This window comes from Homalodisca vitripennis, chromosome 2 (genome assembly GCF_021130785.1).
Source record: "Homalodisca vitripennis isolate AUS2020 chromosome 2, UT_GWSS_2.1, whole genome shotgun sequence".
In the NCBI taxonomy this organism is placed as follows: domain Eukaryota; kingdom Metazoa; phylum Arthropoda; class Insecta; order Hemiptera; family Cicadellidae; genus Homalodisca; species Homalodisca vitripennis.
In genome coordinates, this window is record NC_060208.1 from 233,023,397 (window position 1) to 233,040,788 (window position 17,392).

Sequence of the window (17,392 nt, forward strand, 5' to 3'; positions counted from 1 at the left end):
TCCTTCTGTTTTGTATGAGCATTGAGTGTTCTCTGGATAATTGTCTTGCACATCTTGCTTCAAGTCATGAATTGGGAAGAGAACATAGTTTTTATTAAATAATTGTAAAGGCTCAAGTAAATGGTCATAGTCTTGAAGGCATTTGATAGCATGGGTTACTACGGTATTCATAAGTAAGATTGTTTTATCCGACTTTGTGATTAAGGATGTTAGCGTATCATAATACAGCTGGATAGTATCATCAGTTACCCACTTATTTTCTAATAAAGAGAGACTAATAGAACTTTTCTCATTGGTATTGGTGCTTTTTGTACTTTGAGGTTTTTTTACTTTGTCCACATCTATATTACTCGTATTAGTCTCTGTCTGCACTGATTCAGTATTTGGAGTTTTATTTAATGGGTTTTGATAGAGTAATGAGGGACTTGAAGAGGTTGTTTTATTAATTCCTGAAACATTCTTTTTTTGTTTATTTGAGGGGGTTTTCTGATGAAGTAGAGACGAGGATGGTTGACACCTTTGTGTTTTATCCAATTTTTCTATCTGAGACAGAGCCAGTTTGTAACTTTCTTTATGTTTTTTTGCTATAGAGTCGAGAGTATATTTCATTTTACATTCGTTATAATTAACAATATCCGTTTTATTAACGAAAGCAGTTTCATTTGTTGAAAAAAAGGTAATTTCATACTTGGTTATATTTTTGTAAGTTTCATCATCAATGCCAGTTACTTTTGCAGGCCAATGGGGAAACCCTTTCACTTTGGCAAATATTAAGTCATTGATTTTAATATCAGTTTTAGATATATTTCTCATTGGAGTAGCCATTGTAGATGTTAAATTTCACAGTTAAAATCAATCAATATATACTTTACCCAGCTTAATTTGTGCCAAGTTACAAACAATAAAATATAAACTAAATATATAGACAGGATATTATATACAAAATTACAAATTTATAAAATATATGTACAAGCAAAGTTAATCAGTAAAAATATCAATTAGTAAAAATGTAACTGGTGATAATCTTGTCAGAAAGTAGTTTAAGCATGAACCTGTTTATATGTTCAAGGTCAATGTCATATGGGGTTTGATTGTTGTCCCCAGTCTATGGCCAGATGAGTCAGAGTGATAGTTGTCCAATGGTTTAAATCACCAACTGAATGACATTGGCAATCAGCTGTTTTGGCAAGTTTTAGCTTGATGTTGGCAGAATAACCAGTTATAGCTGAATAAAGTAGTTCTATTTTATTTATTCAATTCTACTTATTTAATTTATTTTATAGTGAGTAAACAGTTCTCAAAAGGAATAACTCTTAATAACAGCAGCACTATACAAAACATCTACTCTCTGCAAGTTCAATATATGTGCTCAGACAAAACATATGTTACAGAGCCTGAATGTAAGTACACTTTTAATTGTAAATAATCACTGAAAAGATTTGTTAAAAACATTAACTTATGGATTTTTCACTAGTAAAATACTGTACTTTTTTAAATTAAATCACAACACATAACAACTTTTACTTTAAATTAATAAATTTCATTAAAACCACAGAGGCTTAAAAACTGCAAAACACTTATAAATGGCTCCTTAATACTCCTATACTCATATACTTTTATACGTGAAGGTAGTAGCATTGAAATATTTTGACAGTACCTTAAGGGATATTTTTAATCTCAAGAAGTTAAAATACAGTTTTTCTGAATTAAATCATTTATTAGAATTGCTTTTATTATATAAGATGGTAACAAACATTGTGTATGGGCTGGAAGCACCTGCAAACTGTAGAATGCTTAGTTCTTATTATTTGAGTCAACAAAGGACATATGCCGTCAGGTTGGCTTTCGGCAATTTAGGATGCAAGGAGATGTTTTAAAATAAAACAATTAGTACCTGTATTACATTTCCTCCTCACAAAGTGTTCCTTTGGCTCTGCATCAAAGAGTAAGTGGTGTGCTTTTGAAATATAAATCTTCAGATCCTCATTTTCCAGTGGACTTTTTGTACCTCCAAGACCACTCAGAAAAATGTCCTTCATAGACTTATGTCTTGTAATAGATGTTACGAGTATAATCTTTAAAAAATGAACAAAAGACTGCTTTTTGGCTTGTTGCAAGAGTTAGTTTTGTCTATATTGCTGTCTTGCATACATTGTTATAGTAATATTTATGTTTTAATTTTTAGGCAGTTCCATACTCTCGAGATTATAAAAGGAAATATGAATACATGAAGTCACAATTAAGAAAGCCAGTAAGTATATATTTATATTTTCCGTATTTAACTTAGCCAAATGTAAAATGTACGAGTTGTTTCAATATTTGAATCTTGATTACCTGATATGCTAGAAATGGACTGATACAACAAAAATCTGATTTTTGTACTAAAATTGTGATTTCAATTTTGAATTTGTAGCTAATTCCTGTATAATTTGTACGTAAGAATGTAATACAATAAATGGTTTTGTTTTTTTCCTTACACTTAAAGCAAATCTGTCCTTTAGTAGCGGCTAGCCAAATAATTGAAACCATCCTTATCCACAGTTGAAACATTTTAAGTTATAAACATAGATATATTCTTATAGAAGACATATTTATACAATTACACAGATTATGAGATAACAAATACTTGGCAAACATTTATTGTTTACTGCCGAGCAGTGGATGTCCACTCGTAGGCACAGGAGATGCCCGGCTTTGTACGAACATAGATAAACATAGGAAATAAGAACTGCAAGCTAAATGTTAATTACAAAACTACAGTACCTTTTTAATTTGGTCATCTATGTGTTTTCATAAATTAAATACAACAAAAACATGTTTCAGCAGTCAGTAATATAATCAGTTGTTTTCTGTGAATGAACTTACTTGAAGATTTGGTGAATTAAGATTCAGCTACGACACATCACTAATTACGATGTTGTGTAATTTTAAATTTTCCAAGCATATTTTAATTCATTTTTGTAATAAAATATTGGCATTGGAATTGAGTGAAAAAGAACAGCTGTGTCAAGAATTCTCGATACCATTAAGTGTTGAGTATCCGAATTGGTCCATCCCTAGTTCTCTCCAAAAAATTAGGGAAATTTATTTGAGATTCAAAATGTGTGATAATAATTTTTATTAATAAAGTTGGATGTCAGTTAATAACCCCTTAGTGTCCTATGTTTTGTGACGTGTTGCAATACCTCTGTGTGGGTTTTATTTAAAAAAAAAAATCAAACGACAGTTTTACCAATATTTTTAACTGTACTTTTTATTCAGTTAACAATTTAAATATACAAAGAACACAACATCAATAAATTATGTACATATGACTATGGATATGGCCGAATCATCACATATTCTTTCTTTTACAGAACAATGTTCCAAACAAATTTGAGATCAAAGTTAGTCGCCAAACAATTCTAGAAGATTCGTACAGAATAATCAGCAATGCTCCTCGTACTGATTTGCTCAAGACGAAACTTTGGGTAGAGTTTGAAGGTGAAGTGGGATTGGACTATGGAGGATTGGCTCGTGAATGGTTCTTCCTTTTGTCTAAGGAAATGTTCAACCCATATTACGGCTTATTTGAGTACTCGGCTATGTAAGTATTTGTAAGACTGTAATAAATTAGATAATAGATTCATTATAGTCTCTAATTTTCTGTTTTTATACGGTAAAAAATGCATATTTATACCATCTAATGCTTGGAGTTAGTTTTGTATTTAAATTAAATAACCCCACAATGATCTATGATCCAGTATCCAGTCTATGATTCAATATCCAGTATGTGAGAATATGTTTAAAAAAGAGGAGGGGTGGTGTGAACATTTAAAACTTGCTTTTTATATAACCAATATGCATTTTTCTATCCAAATTAAATCATAAAGTGGAGCATACAGATATGTGTATACCAATGGAATTTCACTAATCGTAGTATACAGGAATATTCGTACTATCCTATTAAAGTTTATTATGTTCATTATGTACAAGGCTGAGGAAGATAATACAGCAAATAACGCAAAGGACTTCTACAGGAAAATAAGATTCTTCAAAAGAGGTTTTACCCCATACCCATATGGGGTAAAAAACAGAAATGGAGAGTTGGTGACAGAAAGTACAAAAGTTATAGAAAGATGGAGAGAGTACTTTTGCGAGCTACTAAATGTAGAGGACCAAACTAGGGACGAAGAGCAAGTTGGTGAATACTATCATGTTCAACCAAATATAGAACCACCAACCATAGAAGAAGTAAAGGATGCAGTCAAAGCGCTAAAGACCAACAAAGCTCCTGGGAAGGATGAAATAACAGCAGAATTCCTGAAGAAAGGAGGAGAAATAATAGTGGAAAATCTATGGAAACTAATACTTCGTATTTGGGAGAAAGAAGAAATGCCAGCTGATTGGCAAGAAGCAATAATAATACCTATACACAAGAAGGGTGAAAAAGAAGAGTGTGGTAACTACAGAGGCATCTCACTACTCAGCATCCCATATAAAGTTTTATCCAAAATTGTTTTAAACCGACTTGAACATTATACAAATGAAATAATCAGGGAAGAACAGGCGGGGTTCATAAAGGGCAGATCAACCACAAATCAGATTTTCATTTTCAAAGAAATATTAGCTAAATACTGGGAATATAATAAAGAATTTTTTGCCATATTTATTGACTTTCAAAAAGCATACGATAGCATAATCAGAAAAGAGTTGTGGACACAACTAGATAAATTTGGCATCCCGAGAAAATTAATAAATTTAGTTAAGATGAGTGTCACAGAGTCAAGAGGCTCAGTAAGAATTAATGGTCGGGACTGTGTACCTTTTGGGATAAACTCAGGAGTCAGGCAAGGAGATGGTCTTTCTCCAATCTTATTTAATATTGCCATAGAAGGAGCACTTCAGAGTGTAGCAGAGAGGGATTTAGGGGTGGAAGTTGGAGCTAAACTAAACATCCTAGCTTTTGCAGATGATGTTGTCATATTTGCAGAAAATGTAGATGATTTGAGGTCACTAACTAGACTATTTATGAGTGAGGCAGAGAAAGTGGGGTTGAAGACGAATGATGCAAAAACTAAATATATGCACTTTAAAAGGAATCAAAATCAAAGAGGAGGACCCCTACAAATTGATGGGCATGTTTTCGAACAAGTGGAGAACTTTAAGTACCTTGGGGTCACAATATCAAATAAAAACACAGATGAACCAGAGATACAAAATAGGATCAACTCAGCAAATAGATGTGTATATGCATGCAATAGGATACTTTCAACCAAATCTCTCTCTCACAAAACTAAAACTAGAATATACAAAACAATTATATGTCCAGTGCTTTTGTACGGATCCGAAACGTGGAGGCTAAATAAGAAGGATGAGAAAAAGCTTCTAGTTTTCGAGAATAGAATTTTACGTAAAATTTATGGGCCATCATATGAACAAAGGGGTATGGAGAAGAAAACATAATAGAGAAATCAGGGAGCTCTACAATAGTACGGATGTAATAGGAGAAATAAAGTGCAGAAGACTCCGTTGGGCAGGCCATGTTTTGAGAAGAGAAGAGGAATGCAAACTGAGGAGGGTAATGTACGGTAACCCAGAAGGAAGACGACCCCGTGGGAGACCGAAAGTGAGATGGTGGAACCAGGTGAAGGCTGATATGGAGAAGGTGGGCGCTTCAGAGGAAGATGCAGAGGACCGTTCAAGATGGAGGAGCTTTGTTGGTGCGGCTAAATATCACCTCCGATATAAATGGCCCTGGGAGTAAGAGTAAGAGTAAGTAAGTATGTTCATTATAATACATCAAAGTGCTGTGAATGTATAAGAATGCATAAGTGTATTGGTTTATGACTCTTAGGAAGGAAACTGGATTACGTTAGTGCCACAAATAAATCAATAACCAGTGCTATTTGTTTACCATCGTTTTGTCTGACGATTCGTGGTGCGGTATGCAAATAGGGTGCAACTACATATACTTTAAAACATGGCCGCTGTTACTGGTAGAGTTATTTTAGCCATTTTGGTTTATCATTTCTTTTCTCAAGAAACAGAAAATAAATGAAACTTTTGCAAAACAAAATTTTTAAAATCTGTAAATGCACAGTAATGAAAGCCAGGTCACACTTTCTGCAGCGTTTTAAGGTTTAAGAGCAAATAATATTTATTATAGGAAGTTTCCATCTATTTATAATTTTTCTGAATGTATTCTTTATATTGTGTTCCAGGGATAACTATACACTACAGATCAATCCTATTTCTGGGCTGTGCAATGAGGAACATCTCAATTATTTTAAATTTATTGGTAGAATAGCAGGAATGGCTGTTTATCACGGGAAATTATTAGATGGTAAGTTCAATACAGTGTACTGGAAGATACACACCGATACAAATAACCGAGTTTTCATCAATTTAATCTCTTTTTAATAAATTCAAAGCAAGTATAATTGTGTTTGTAAGATCACAAACACAAGTAATTTGAGTAATTTGTATCAGTCTAAATATTTTGTTAAAATTTTACTCCTTGTTTATAGTCCTTTGGTCGAATTATAAAATAAGTAGTAAAAAGAAAACAATTTCACATTGGAGAGATACAGTCACGTATTGAAGTAGTTTAGGAATTTAAATTTGTTTTAATATGTCGACTTTTCTAAAGTTCTTAACACTTATTAGGAACTTTTTTTTAACACAACGCATAAGTAATCAAGTAAATACAGATTTGAATAAACCAGACATTAAATATAAATAATTCTATAAATAATTATTGACACATCACAAGTTAAAACTCACATAATTAATAAAACAATTAATGTGTTTAAAGTTAAGTATTGAATGTTTGTCTCAAATAATTTTACAATGTGCAATAATAGCTTCTGATTGTAATTTAAATCTTTTCTAGTTATAACTTTATTGTAATTAAATTTGTAAATAAAAAATCTACAACAAAATTTCATTGTTTGGAAAAGGAAACAAAGTTTCTTGTTGTCTATTTATTAAATCAATTTCTTTAATTTTCGTCACTCAGTTTGCTCTGAAACCATAGCCACTGTTCCTGGTGCTCAAGACAAAGGTTTAACTTGAAAGCTTTTTCTTTGGCTTAGCTTTAAATTGTGCTTAGGTTCCAATTCGTTTGAATAAGTTTGTTATGAAATTATAGAAAAACAGGAAATAATAATAAGAGATCTGTTATAAATTAGTTCACATAATCCCAAGACTTAAAAGACATTATAAGCCGTTGGCAAGTTTCTGAAGTTCTCTGCTACCCCAATAATGGAACTATGGGCACATATGAGCTAAATACGTGTATTTAAGATTGTACAGCATAGGACCATAGTTTGTTGTTGTACTGAGGTTGTTATGGTTGCTGTACAGCCTTCTTCATTCGTCCATTCTACAAGATGATGCTATCGAAGCCAATAGACTTGAAGGACATGGAGAGCGTGGACTCGGAATACTACAACTCGTTGCTGTGGATCAAGGAGAACAACCCGACAGAGTTAGAGCTGACCTTCTCCCTGGATGAGGACAGCTTGGGGCACACAAGCCAGCGTGAACTGAAGCCCAATGGTGCCAACATTCCACTCACTGAGGAGAATAAGGATGAGTACATCAAGTAAGGGACCAGTTTAGTCTTTGTGGTAGAAATATGTTTGTCAAAAACTAGTAATGTTAATGAAGTTATTGAAGAACACTCACTGAGGAGAATAAGGATGAGTACATCAAGTAAGGGACCAGTTTAGTCTTTGTGGTAGAAATATGTTTGTCAAAACTAGTATTGTTAATGAAGTTATTGAAGAACACTCACTGAGGAGAATAAGGATGAGTACATCAAGTAAGGGACCAGTTTAGTCTTTGTGGTAGAAATATGTTTGTCAAAACTAGTATTGTTAATGAAGTTATTGAAGAACACTCACTGAGGAGAATAAGGATGAGTACATCAAGTAAGGGACCAGTTTAGTCTTTGTGGTAGAAATATGTTTGTCAAAACTAGTATTGTTAATGAAGTTATTGAAGAACACTCACTGAGGAGAATAAGGATGAGTACATCAAGTAAGGGACCAGTTTAGTCTTTGTGGTAGAAATATGTTTGTCAAAACTAGTAATGTTAATGAAGTTATTGAAGAACACTCACTGAGGAGAATAAGGATGAGTACATCAAGTAAGGGACCAGTTTAGTCTTTGTGGTAGAAATATGTTTGTCAAAACTAGTATTGTTAATGAAGTTATTGAAGAACACTCACTGAGGAGAATAAGGATGAGTACATCAAGTAAGGGACCAGTTTAGTCTTTGTGGTAGAAATATGTTTGTCAAAACTAGTATTGTTAATGAAGTTATTGAAGAACACTCACTGAGGAGAATAAGGATGAGTACATCAAGTAAGGGACCAGTTTAGTCTTTGTGGTAGAAATATGTTTGTCAAAACTAGTAATGTTAATGAAGTTATTGAAGAACACTCACTGAGGAGAATAAGGATGAGTACATCAAGTAAGGGATCAGTTTAGTCTTTTGGTAGAAATATGTTTGTCAAAACTAGTAATGTTAATGAAGTTATTGAAGAACACTCACTGAGGAGAATAAGGATGAGTACATCAAGTAAGGATCAGTTTAGTCTTTTGGTAGAAATATGTTTGTCAAAACTAGTATTGTTAATGAAGTTATTGAAGAACACTCACTGAGGAGAATAAGGATGAGTACATCAAGTAAGGGATCAGTTTAGTCTTTTGGTAGAAATATGTTTGTCAAAACTAGTAATGTTAATGAAGTTATTGAAGAACACTTGTTGAGGGAGATTTCGTTAATTTTTATTGGGCGAAGTGGCACATAATATATTCTACTAATTCATATTTACATATCTTTTCAGCCCAATTTTTCTGATTGTTCTGCTTCTCTGATATTTTATTGTGCTAAATAATTTTTACCACTACGGAGGACAGGATCGGATGGGGAGTAACTCATCGAAATGGCCCAGAATGTTGAGCTGAAAGAGAATATTATTTTATGTGAAGAAATCTTTCCTCTTGTTAAAACTATTAGAATGAGAATCAGAAATGTTGAACTATATGCCTATATACAGTAGTAATAAGCACACTATATAGTTTCCAATAATACTTTTTTTAACAAGACCTTTCAAAATCAATGATTTAATCATAATTTTGCTCTACAAATCAATATTTACATAATAATTTGTATGTCATAATCAGTATTAAAAGTGATAAGACACTGTTGGTGAAAGTAATACAATGTTTGAAGAGTTTTTCCAGTGTACAAATTTAGATTGCACTGAGTTTAATATTTTTATAAATATAGAAAACAATAATAGAATTAAACTTTCAATAGAACCGTCTTTATTATTTATGTTTTTCTTTATTTTAGATTATGTACAATAGTTACCACACTTCAAATCAATTATTTTTTGTAACTTTTAATTGTTTATTATATACCAGACAACATTAGTTATAAGCCTCTTGGTTGCTTAATTTGCCTTTATTCATTTCTCAACTTTTTTATTTGATTGAATGCGTAAGACAGGTATCCAATTAGAATATTTTATATGTATGTAATAATGTTCAATCTATCGAACTATATATTCTATTGGAGCTTAATTTTTAACTTTAAATACCACAATCTATGTTTTCTGTCCGAGAAGCCAAACATAATGACTTTAAACAAACAGACCTTAATGGAGTTGCTTAAGGTAACTTAATAAACTGTAAAATCTTTGTTTATTCAATGGTTTTAGTTTGAGCCTGATATATCAAAACTCATAACTTCAAGTAAAATTATTTTAATATTTTTACTTATCCATAGAAGTGTTCTATAACATGCATACAGTGTTTATGATGTGTGTAAAAGCTTTATAGATGTTATAAAATATACAAATTAGAATCTTATAGGGTTCAAATGATTTTTTATATTCAATCAAATAATCAAATATTTTAAATGTAAAAACAAATTTCTGAGTAACTATTTTTTGTGTGCCTGAATTAGTACAAGCCATATACATTGATACAGATGTTTGTCATAACTCCAGATTAAAATTTTTTATTGCATCAAAAGAATAAAATAAAAACCATTTAAGTTAATAAAATAAGAATTTGTCATCAATTAAATTTTGTTCACATAAAAAAATGAAATATATAATAAAATTGTATTTTCCAAAAGTCTGCATGACATTATTATCCAGTCTTAGCCATCTGGAGGTAGGAAGTGGTTAATGATGAGTATTCAGTTCCTTTTGAATCTTCCGCTGCAATACAGAATGTGTAATTTGAACAGGTTGGTAATTGAATGGAGGTTTGTGTCGAGAGTCCAAGATCAGATGACAGCATTCCTGGATGGCTTCAATGCCTTAGTGCCTCTCAACTTGATCAAGATCTTTGATGAAAACGAGTTAGAACTCCTGATGTGCGGCATTCAGAACATCGATGTTAAGGACTGGAAACACAACACGCTCTACAAAGGAGACTATCATCCGAACCACATTACCGTCCAGTGGTTCTGGAGGGTAAGTATACTACAATCTTCCCAGTTCTTGCTTTCATTTTTAGAATCATTTTGTTCAAGGCATTTAGCTCTATACCACCTCCTTTTTTGTTACATTTATGTATTTTTATATTTTTAGGCTGATTTAGCACGGTTACTGTGTTTGTCAAAGACTTTTTATAGCGTAATTGAGGAACTAACAAGGTTTGTTAATAAAAAATAGTAAATTCTATTAGAATTTCAAAATGCACAATTCTGTAATGACCAGAGTTGTTGGTGAAAATATTAAATGGGCATTCTTCCCATAACCACCAATGATGGTTGTGGTGGATCATATTTGACAATGGGTTAATTATTGATATAATTTTGGTTTCGATTTTGATTCAGATGACCAGTGGTTTTTGTTTGAAACAATAAACTGTCATGTGTCTACTTAAGATTTCTTTCAAAGATGCCATCTTCAAGAGTCATGTTGGTCTCATCTCCATGACCAGTAATATTTATTCTTACATTTTTGTTCAGGAGATAACCTATTTGAAACCATGCATGTTCAAATCTTCATCATGCATGTTCAAACCATGTAAATAATACTGTGGACAATTTAAAATCCAAGTTCAGAAGCGTAGCATTGATTTATTCAGCTTTCCACACACAGCTCTATTAACAGACAGATGACATAAAACTGAAAATAAATGGACAACTTTCACATAACCCTCAAGAAGTCGCCAATCATCTGAATTTATTTTTTGTTAATATGGCAGAAACAACACTACAAAAAATCCTAGCGGATGAGAAGAAGGAATTGGAATCTGTGGAACCACATGAAACATCATTAATGGAAACAATGACCAAAACGAGCATCAAAGAGGTTAAAGATACAATTAAAAACCTCAAATTCAAAAATTCAGCTTGTATTGATGAAATTTCTTCCAAAGTATTAAAATTTTGTGCTGACGAACTAGCCCCCCCATTGGTTGCCATATTCAACAAATCTTTTAAAGAGGGTCAATTCCCCTCAAAATTAAAAATTTCGAAAGTATTCCCTAAATTTAAAAGTGGGTGCAAACATGATGCAAATAACTACAGACCAATTTCACTGATTTCAACATTTTCAAAATTATGTGAAAGAATTGTTCTTCAAAGACTCCTGGACCATTGCGCTCAGCACAATCTCTTAAATGAAAACCAACATGGATTTACAAAAGGGAAGTCAACTACAACGGCATTGATCAAACTAATTGAATCAGTGACAGACAGCATTGAAGAGGGAAAATTGACCACAGCTTTGATTTTTCTTGATTTAAGTAAGGCGTTTGATTGCCTTAGCCACAACATCATTCTGAAGAAATTGGAATTGCTTGGAATCAAAGGGACAGCAAATAATTGGTTTGAGAGCTACTTAAAGGGTCGTACCCAACTAGTAGAGCTGTACCACTCATCAAATGGTATCACAAAGGCAGTCAGATCAAAAGTCCTTCCAGTGCTGAGAGGTGTGCCATAAGGTTCCGTATTAGGACCAGTGATTTTCATTCTCTTTACCAACGATCTACCCCAACACCTAGGAAACTACTGCACACCTCTAATGTATGCGGACGACACTACCTTATTTCTGACCCAACATTCAGCAGATGGCCTTGCGGTCTCATCTTATACAGCTCTCAACATGGCCATCCAATATTGCTATGGAAATGACCTTGTAGTAAATCCATCAAAGACTAACCAGATCGCTTTTGGAAGGAGAGCTTCAGAAGTCCCAACCATTCCAGATGTCAGTATTGAAGATCATTTAAAATTCCTTGGAGTAACAGTGGATACCGAACTAAATTGGATTAATCACGTCGACAATCTTAGTAAAAAACTCAACACTGGTCACTTTGTCATCAAGCAAATTCTTTCTCTCAGTAGCCTTGAAACAGCAAAAATAACTTACTTTTCCCTTTTTGAGTCTCACCTGCGCTATGGTCTTGCTGCCTGGGGTGGAACTACTGCTTCAAATCTCCAATGGATACTTATCATACAAAAGAAATGTATTAGAACACTGGCGGGACTACAACCTCTGGAGAGCTGTAGAGAGGCATTCAAGTCTCTGAGGATTCTCACTGTCATTTCGCTTTACATTCAAAAAGTAGTAATGTACGCTGATGGGGAGAATCTTCCAAGGACCAATGATGTACACCACTACAACACCAGAAATGTACACCTCTACAACCTTCCTGTACATCGTCTGAGGCTTTATGAGTAAAAACCATCATATATGGGAATGAAGCTCCACAATCTCCTACCACCTCACCTGCTGTCCAAAAGAGGAAAGGACCTCAAGATATCAGTACATCAATGGCTTCTAGACTGGCCATTCTACACGCTGGAAGAGTATCTTCAAAAAACCTTTTCCTGATGTTAATGTATTTAATGACACTGTTTATAATCTCAAAGATTGTAAATAAAGATATTCTCATTCTCATTCTCAACACTATACTGGGCAATGGCCTTCAATCAAATGGCACTATTGTTCTCCAATGTAAGAGCAGAGGCTTCTGTTGCCATCATACGGTTAGTTTTGGAACTGCAAATGGAAATATGTATTGGTAGTATTGTTGTTCATTCAATATATTTATCTGCCTAGAGATTCTATCTGGGAGAAATGTATGAAATGTGTTCCTCAATCTATTCATTGATAGTAATTTATTTGTTTTTATCATAATTCCTTCTGACTTGTACCACTATCTTTCAGAGCTATTGGAACCATTCGTAACTTCCTTCAACTACTGTTTTACTACATCATATTTTTATGTTATTTTTTGACATTGGTTTATTTAATACTTAGATGGCAGGTCCGAGTCAGCGTTTACATGATAGACATTAGTTTTGCAATAGCAAGCTCATTAGTTTTGAATAAAATTTGAAAAACTTTTCTCTTTTATTTGAGAAATATCTCATACAAAAATGGAAGGAATGTCAACATTAGAGTTTACACAAATGTTATAGAGTAGTCAATTAAACCCCATCTTTAAAGATTGATATACTAGTTTTACTTCTAAGAATCAATCAAATAACTGCAATTTAGTAAATTAAATATTTTGGCATTATTATATTTGATGCGATAATCAAGCTTTTTTCAGAACTGTAACAAGAATGTCTAAGAAAAATCTGAACTCATCCAAACATTTTAGGAGTAATGGGTATGTATTTGTGGATTATGAGAGTTATCACAACAGAAGATCCTCTCTGTGCTTTAGGTGGTCCTGTCTTTCAGCAACGAAATGCGCTCTCGTCTCCTACAGTTTGTGACTGGAACGTCCCGTGTCCCGATGAATGGTTTCAAAGAGCTCTATGGAAGCAATGGACCCCAGATGTTCACAATAGAAAAATGGGGTACCCCTGAAAACTACCCCAGAGCTCACACTTGGTAAGTTGGTTAGAATGTTCAGGATATCCTGATTTTACTTTTTTTGCACTTATTGATTTTACTAACATCTAAAACAAATCAACATATTATAGAGAACACTCTAGGACACTAAAGTGTAATGTCTAAATTAAAATGTGTTACAAATATAGGCCTGCAATCAATAATGTAATTGTATTTGAAACCGTAACATACTCAAAGATCATAGTTTTGCTGATTGTGTTGATCATAGCTAAAACACAAGGAATAAGATATTTTTTGAAGAGATTGATTTGGAGATATTTGGTCTCCCAGTCATTACACCAAGCAATAACAGCACTACTGGATGGACCCTATTAATTCGTTTCACCGAGTCATAACTCATGATGCAAGATTGCTCTTTGCTCTCACACACACTTTTATAGTGTAGTTTATTCTTAGTTTGTTCACAAATAAAAAATATTTACAAAAATTATAAATAAACTTACTCATTATTGAGAGTTAACTACTCTTTCTTGGTGGTAGCAGCAACGTTGCAGAATGTTTACAAATGCAGTCACTTTTTATTGGATTGCTAGGCTTGGGATTTCCTCTGGGCAAACAATGCTGTAAGGTTGTTTTATAATTTCTATGCCAATCTAACTATCATGACATGAGAAGCAAACCAAGTCACCAATGACTAAATAATCTATAAAAAATAGGTTATGGGTGTGGTCGAGAATAGAGGGTAAGGTGGCAAGTAGTCAGCATAGAGGATGGCTTGTCAAGCCATAATTACACAAGGCACTTCCTTAGAGTATTATCTTAATCTTTTCCCCATGGACACTGTTATCAGGGTTACACTGAATCACTTATCTGTCCGAACAGCTGTCCGTAATCAGCCACCTGTGCTCGATTAATTTTCATCTGCTAAATGTATAAAATAAAAGCTAGTACTTATTTTTTGGATTTCTGGTTTGATTTACATAATAATACTCTAAAAATTTACAGTCCAAAAAGGTTTAAAATAAATTAAATCATTAAGAATCGTCATCTATCAGTCTAACACTGCATTTAACATTTTTGGCAAACCTTAGTAGTGACAAATACATCGTACATAACAGGTAAACTACTTCAAGGCGTTAACAAGGCTTCAATTACTGAAAATTCTCTGTATGTGTACAAGTGTGTGCATGTTAGCTATGTTAGCCAAAATAGAAAATGTTAATACATGCATTTTGTTTCAGTTTCAATAGACTTGACCTCCCTCCATATGAGAGTTATCAGCAACTGAGAGATAAACTTATCAAGGCTATTGAAGGTTCTCAAGGCTTTGCTGGAGTAGATTGAGTAAGTATAAGTTATAAATTTCATGTAGATTTAGTTTTAAAAGACTTTCTTCATCCTATTACGAGGTGTTTTCAGAAAGTAAGTACAGTTTAAAAAAAAAACACACACACAGTTTTTTCAACACAATTTTATTTCTACATGAAAGTCCAAACTTTAAACTATTTTTCTACACTTTCCACCGATGTTCAAACACTTGTAGCGGACAATCAATTTGTCTGTACCCTCTTCTTAGAAGGTTCACACCAACGAATATAGCTACAACTCCACGGCAGTTTTCGCTTCATAGTAGGTTTCAAAGCGTTGGTTGCCTAGCTCACGCTTCATGTGCAGGAACAAGTGGTAGTCAGACGGTGCCAAGTCCGGGCTGTAGGGCGGGTGATCGAACTGCTTCTAACGAAATTGTTGAACCAATGTTTGAGTGTCACCAGCGGGATGGGGCCGAGCATTGTCATGGAGCAACACAATTTCGTTACTTAGCATTCCTCTGTGTTTGTTTTGAATTGCCCGCCTTGGTTTTCTTTAGGTTTCACAATACCTTGCCGCAATAATGGTTTCACCTCTTGGGAGAAAATCAATCAGCAAAACACATTTCTGATCCCAAAAGACACTGCACGTGATTTTTTTGTGCAAACACTAATATAGAATATATTCTACATAAGAGGTCTAATGCTTTTTGCCGTATCTCTTAACAGTTTAATGCACAAAACCTCTGAAAGTTAAGTCCCCCCTTATTCGTAATTTCACATATCAGTTATATAATTCTTTGCGGAACTAACCCACAGATTTTTCTACTGATATATATCTCCTCCTTGATTTACACATATCTCTTAAGTAAAGTAAACCTTCTGATCTTGTAATAACCTGGCCAGTTTAACCCTCCTTTATACCTAAACTCCCCAGTTATATATAACTCCTCAGTAAGCTTATCTCCTTGGTTATTTTGTAACTTAAAGATGTACATAAATTCTAACAGAGGTCCAGGGAATGTGGAAATGTAAAATTTGGCAAAATTGAAGAATTTTTTGTTGAACTCACGGAAATGTTAAGAAACGTTAATACTCGCTATAGTCTTTATAACTAACTGGTACACTTCATCTGATATTTCAGCTTACCACCTACTTCGGCTTATCCCTGAGTTTGGTCAGCATCCCATTGGTGGCTAAGGTGTGTAGCCTCATCGAGCCGAATGTGAATCCTTATACAGTCACAGCCTTCCATTAAAAACCTAGCTTCCACTAGGATTTGCCTGCTGCACAATGCCAAAAAAACATGAATTAAACCCTTCCCTTAAACCTTCGGTTAATGAAAATGTAGAAAATATGCATTAAATTTAGCTATCATCAATATTTAAATCTGTCATGTGTAAGTATTGTATCTAAAAATGATTTAATGTGTCTTTTTCAGAAATCTTCTTTCAAACCCCTGCTGCTAAAGTTTCAATATCACCGTTTTCATCCAACACCAATAATAATTAATTGTACATAATTTGCTTTATTGTGATCAATTGTATTGTATATTATTATTATTGATAATTAATTGTAAAAATTTTAAAGTAGTTGTTATACTTTGTGAGGTTGTCTTACAACAGTACTTCGTGGAATATCAAGAGTGATCATAGTTATATGATATTGTTTTATGTAATATATTAGATTTTTTTAATGGTACCTTTAAAATTCAAAAGAAATTGTTTTCATATTTTCTTATGATTTAGGGTTCAATTTTAACATTTCTGTGCAAATATATGAATTTAAGTTTTTTTTCTATTTTGTGATCAAAACTAGTACATATGTGTGTACGTTATTAATTTATTTTTAGAATGTTTACTCGATTTTTTACTTGAGATAAAATTGTTTTGTAAGTTATTTTTATGGCAAAGGCTAAACAGATAAAATAAATGAAATCAAAATCAAATAAAATTATGTTGTTATTTTTAGATGCAAAGTTATGACCTTGCAGGTTTGTCCTCTTTGCAGTTAAAATCTAGTAACTGATAATCAGTCAGTGAGAATCATAGCATACACTGTTTTCTGTGAACTGAAAAGATACTTATATATATGACAATATTGTAGGGTAGATTTCTGTCTATATGATCATTTAAAAGCTCTTATAATTATTGTTTTCCACTTGAATCCTTAGATTCTGATCTACAAAATTTACGTAAATTCAGAATTATATTATTTTTTCAAATCAACAACAGGTATTTCTTCTTTTGTTTGTTTGTT

General features: G+C 33.0%; 1 protein-coding gene across 2 annotated transcripts in view; it reads left to right on the forward strand.

Moving 5' to 3' along the window:
* Positions 1–17,076, forward strand: part of LOC124355491 (E3 ubiquitin-protein ligase Nedd-4) — a 115,983-nt gene extending 98,907 nt beyond the window's left edge. For both annotated transcript variants that reach the window (XM_046806645.1, XM_046806646.1), the window contains exons 13-20: positions 2,186–2,251; positions 3,357–3,586; positions 6,204–6,325; positions 7,348–7,588; positions 10,253–10,481; positions 13,696–13,865; positions 15,068–15,170; positions 16,575–17,076. In XM_046806645.1, coding sequence (XP_046662601.1) covers positions 2,186–2,251; positions 3,357–3,586; positions 6,204–6,325; positions 7,348–7,588; positions 10,253–10,481; positions 13,696–13,865; positions 15,068–15,170 — 1,161 coding nt within the window. In that variant the 3' untranslated portion in view covers positions 16,575–17,076. The remainder of the gene's footprint in view (positions 1–2,185; positions 2,252–3,356; positions 3,587–6,203; positions 6,326–7,347; positions 7,589–10,252; positions 10,482–13,695; positions 13,866–15,067; positions 15,171–16,574) is intronic.
* The last annotated feature ends 316 nt before the right edge of the window (positions 17,077–17,392 follow it).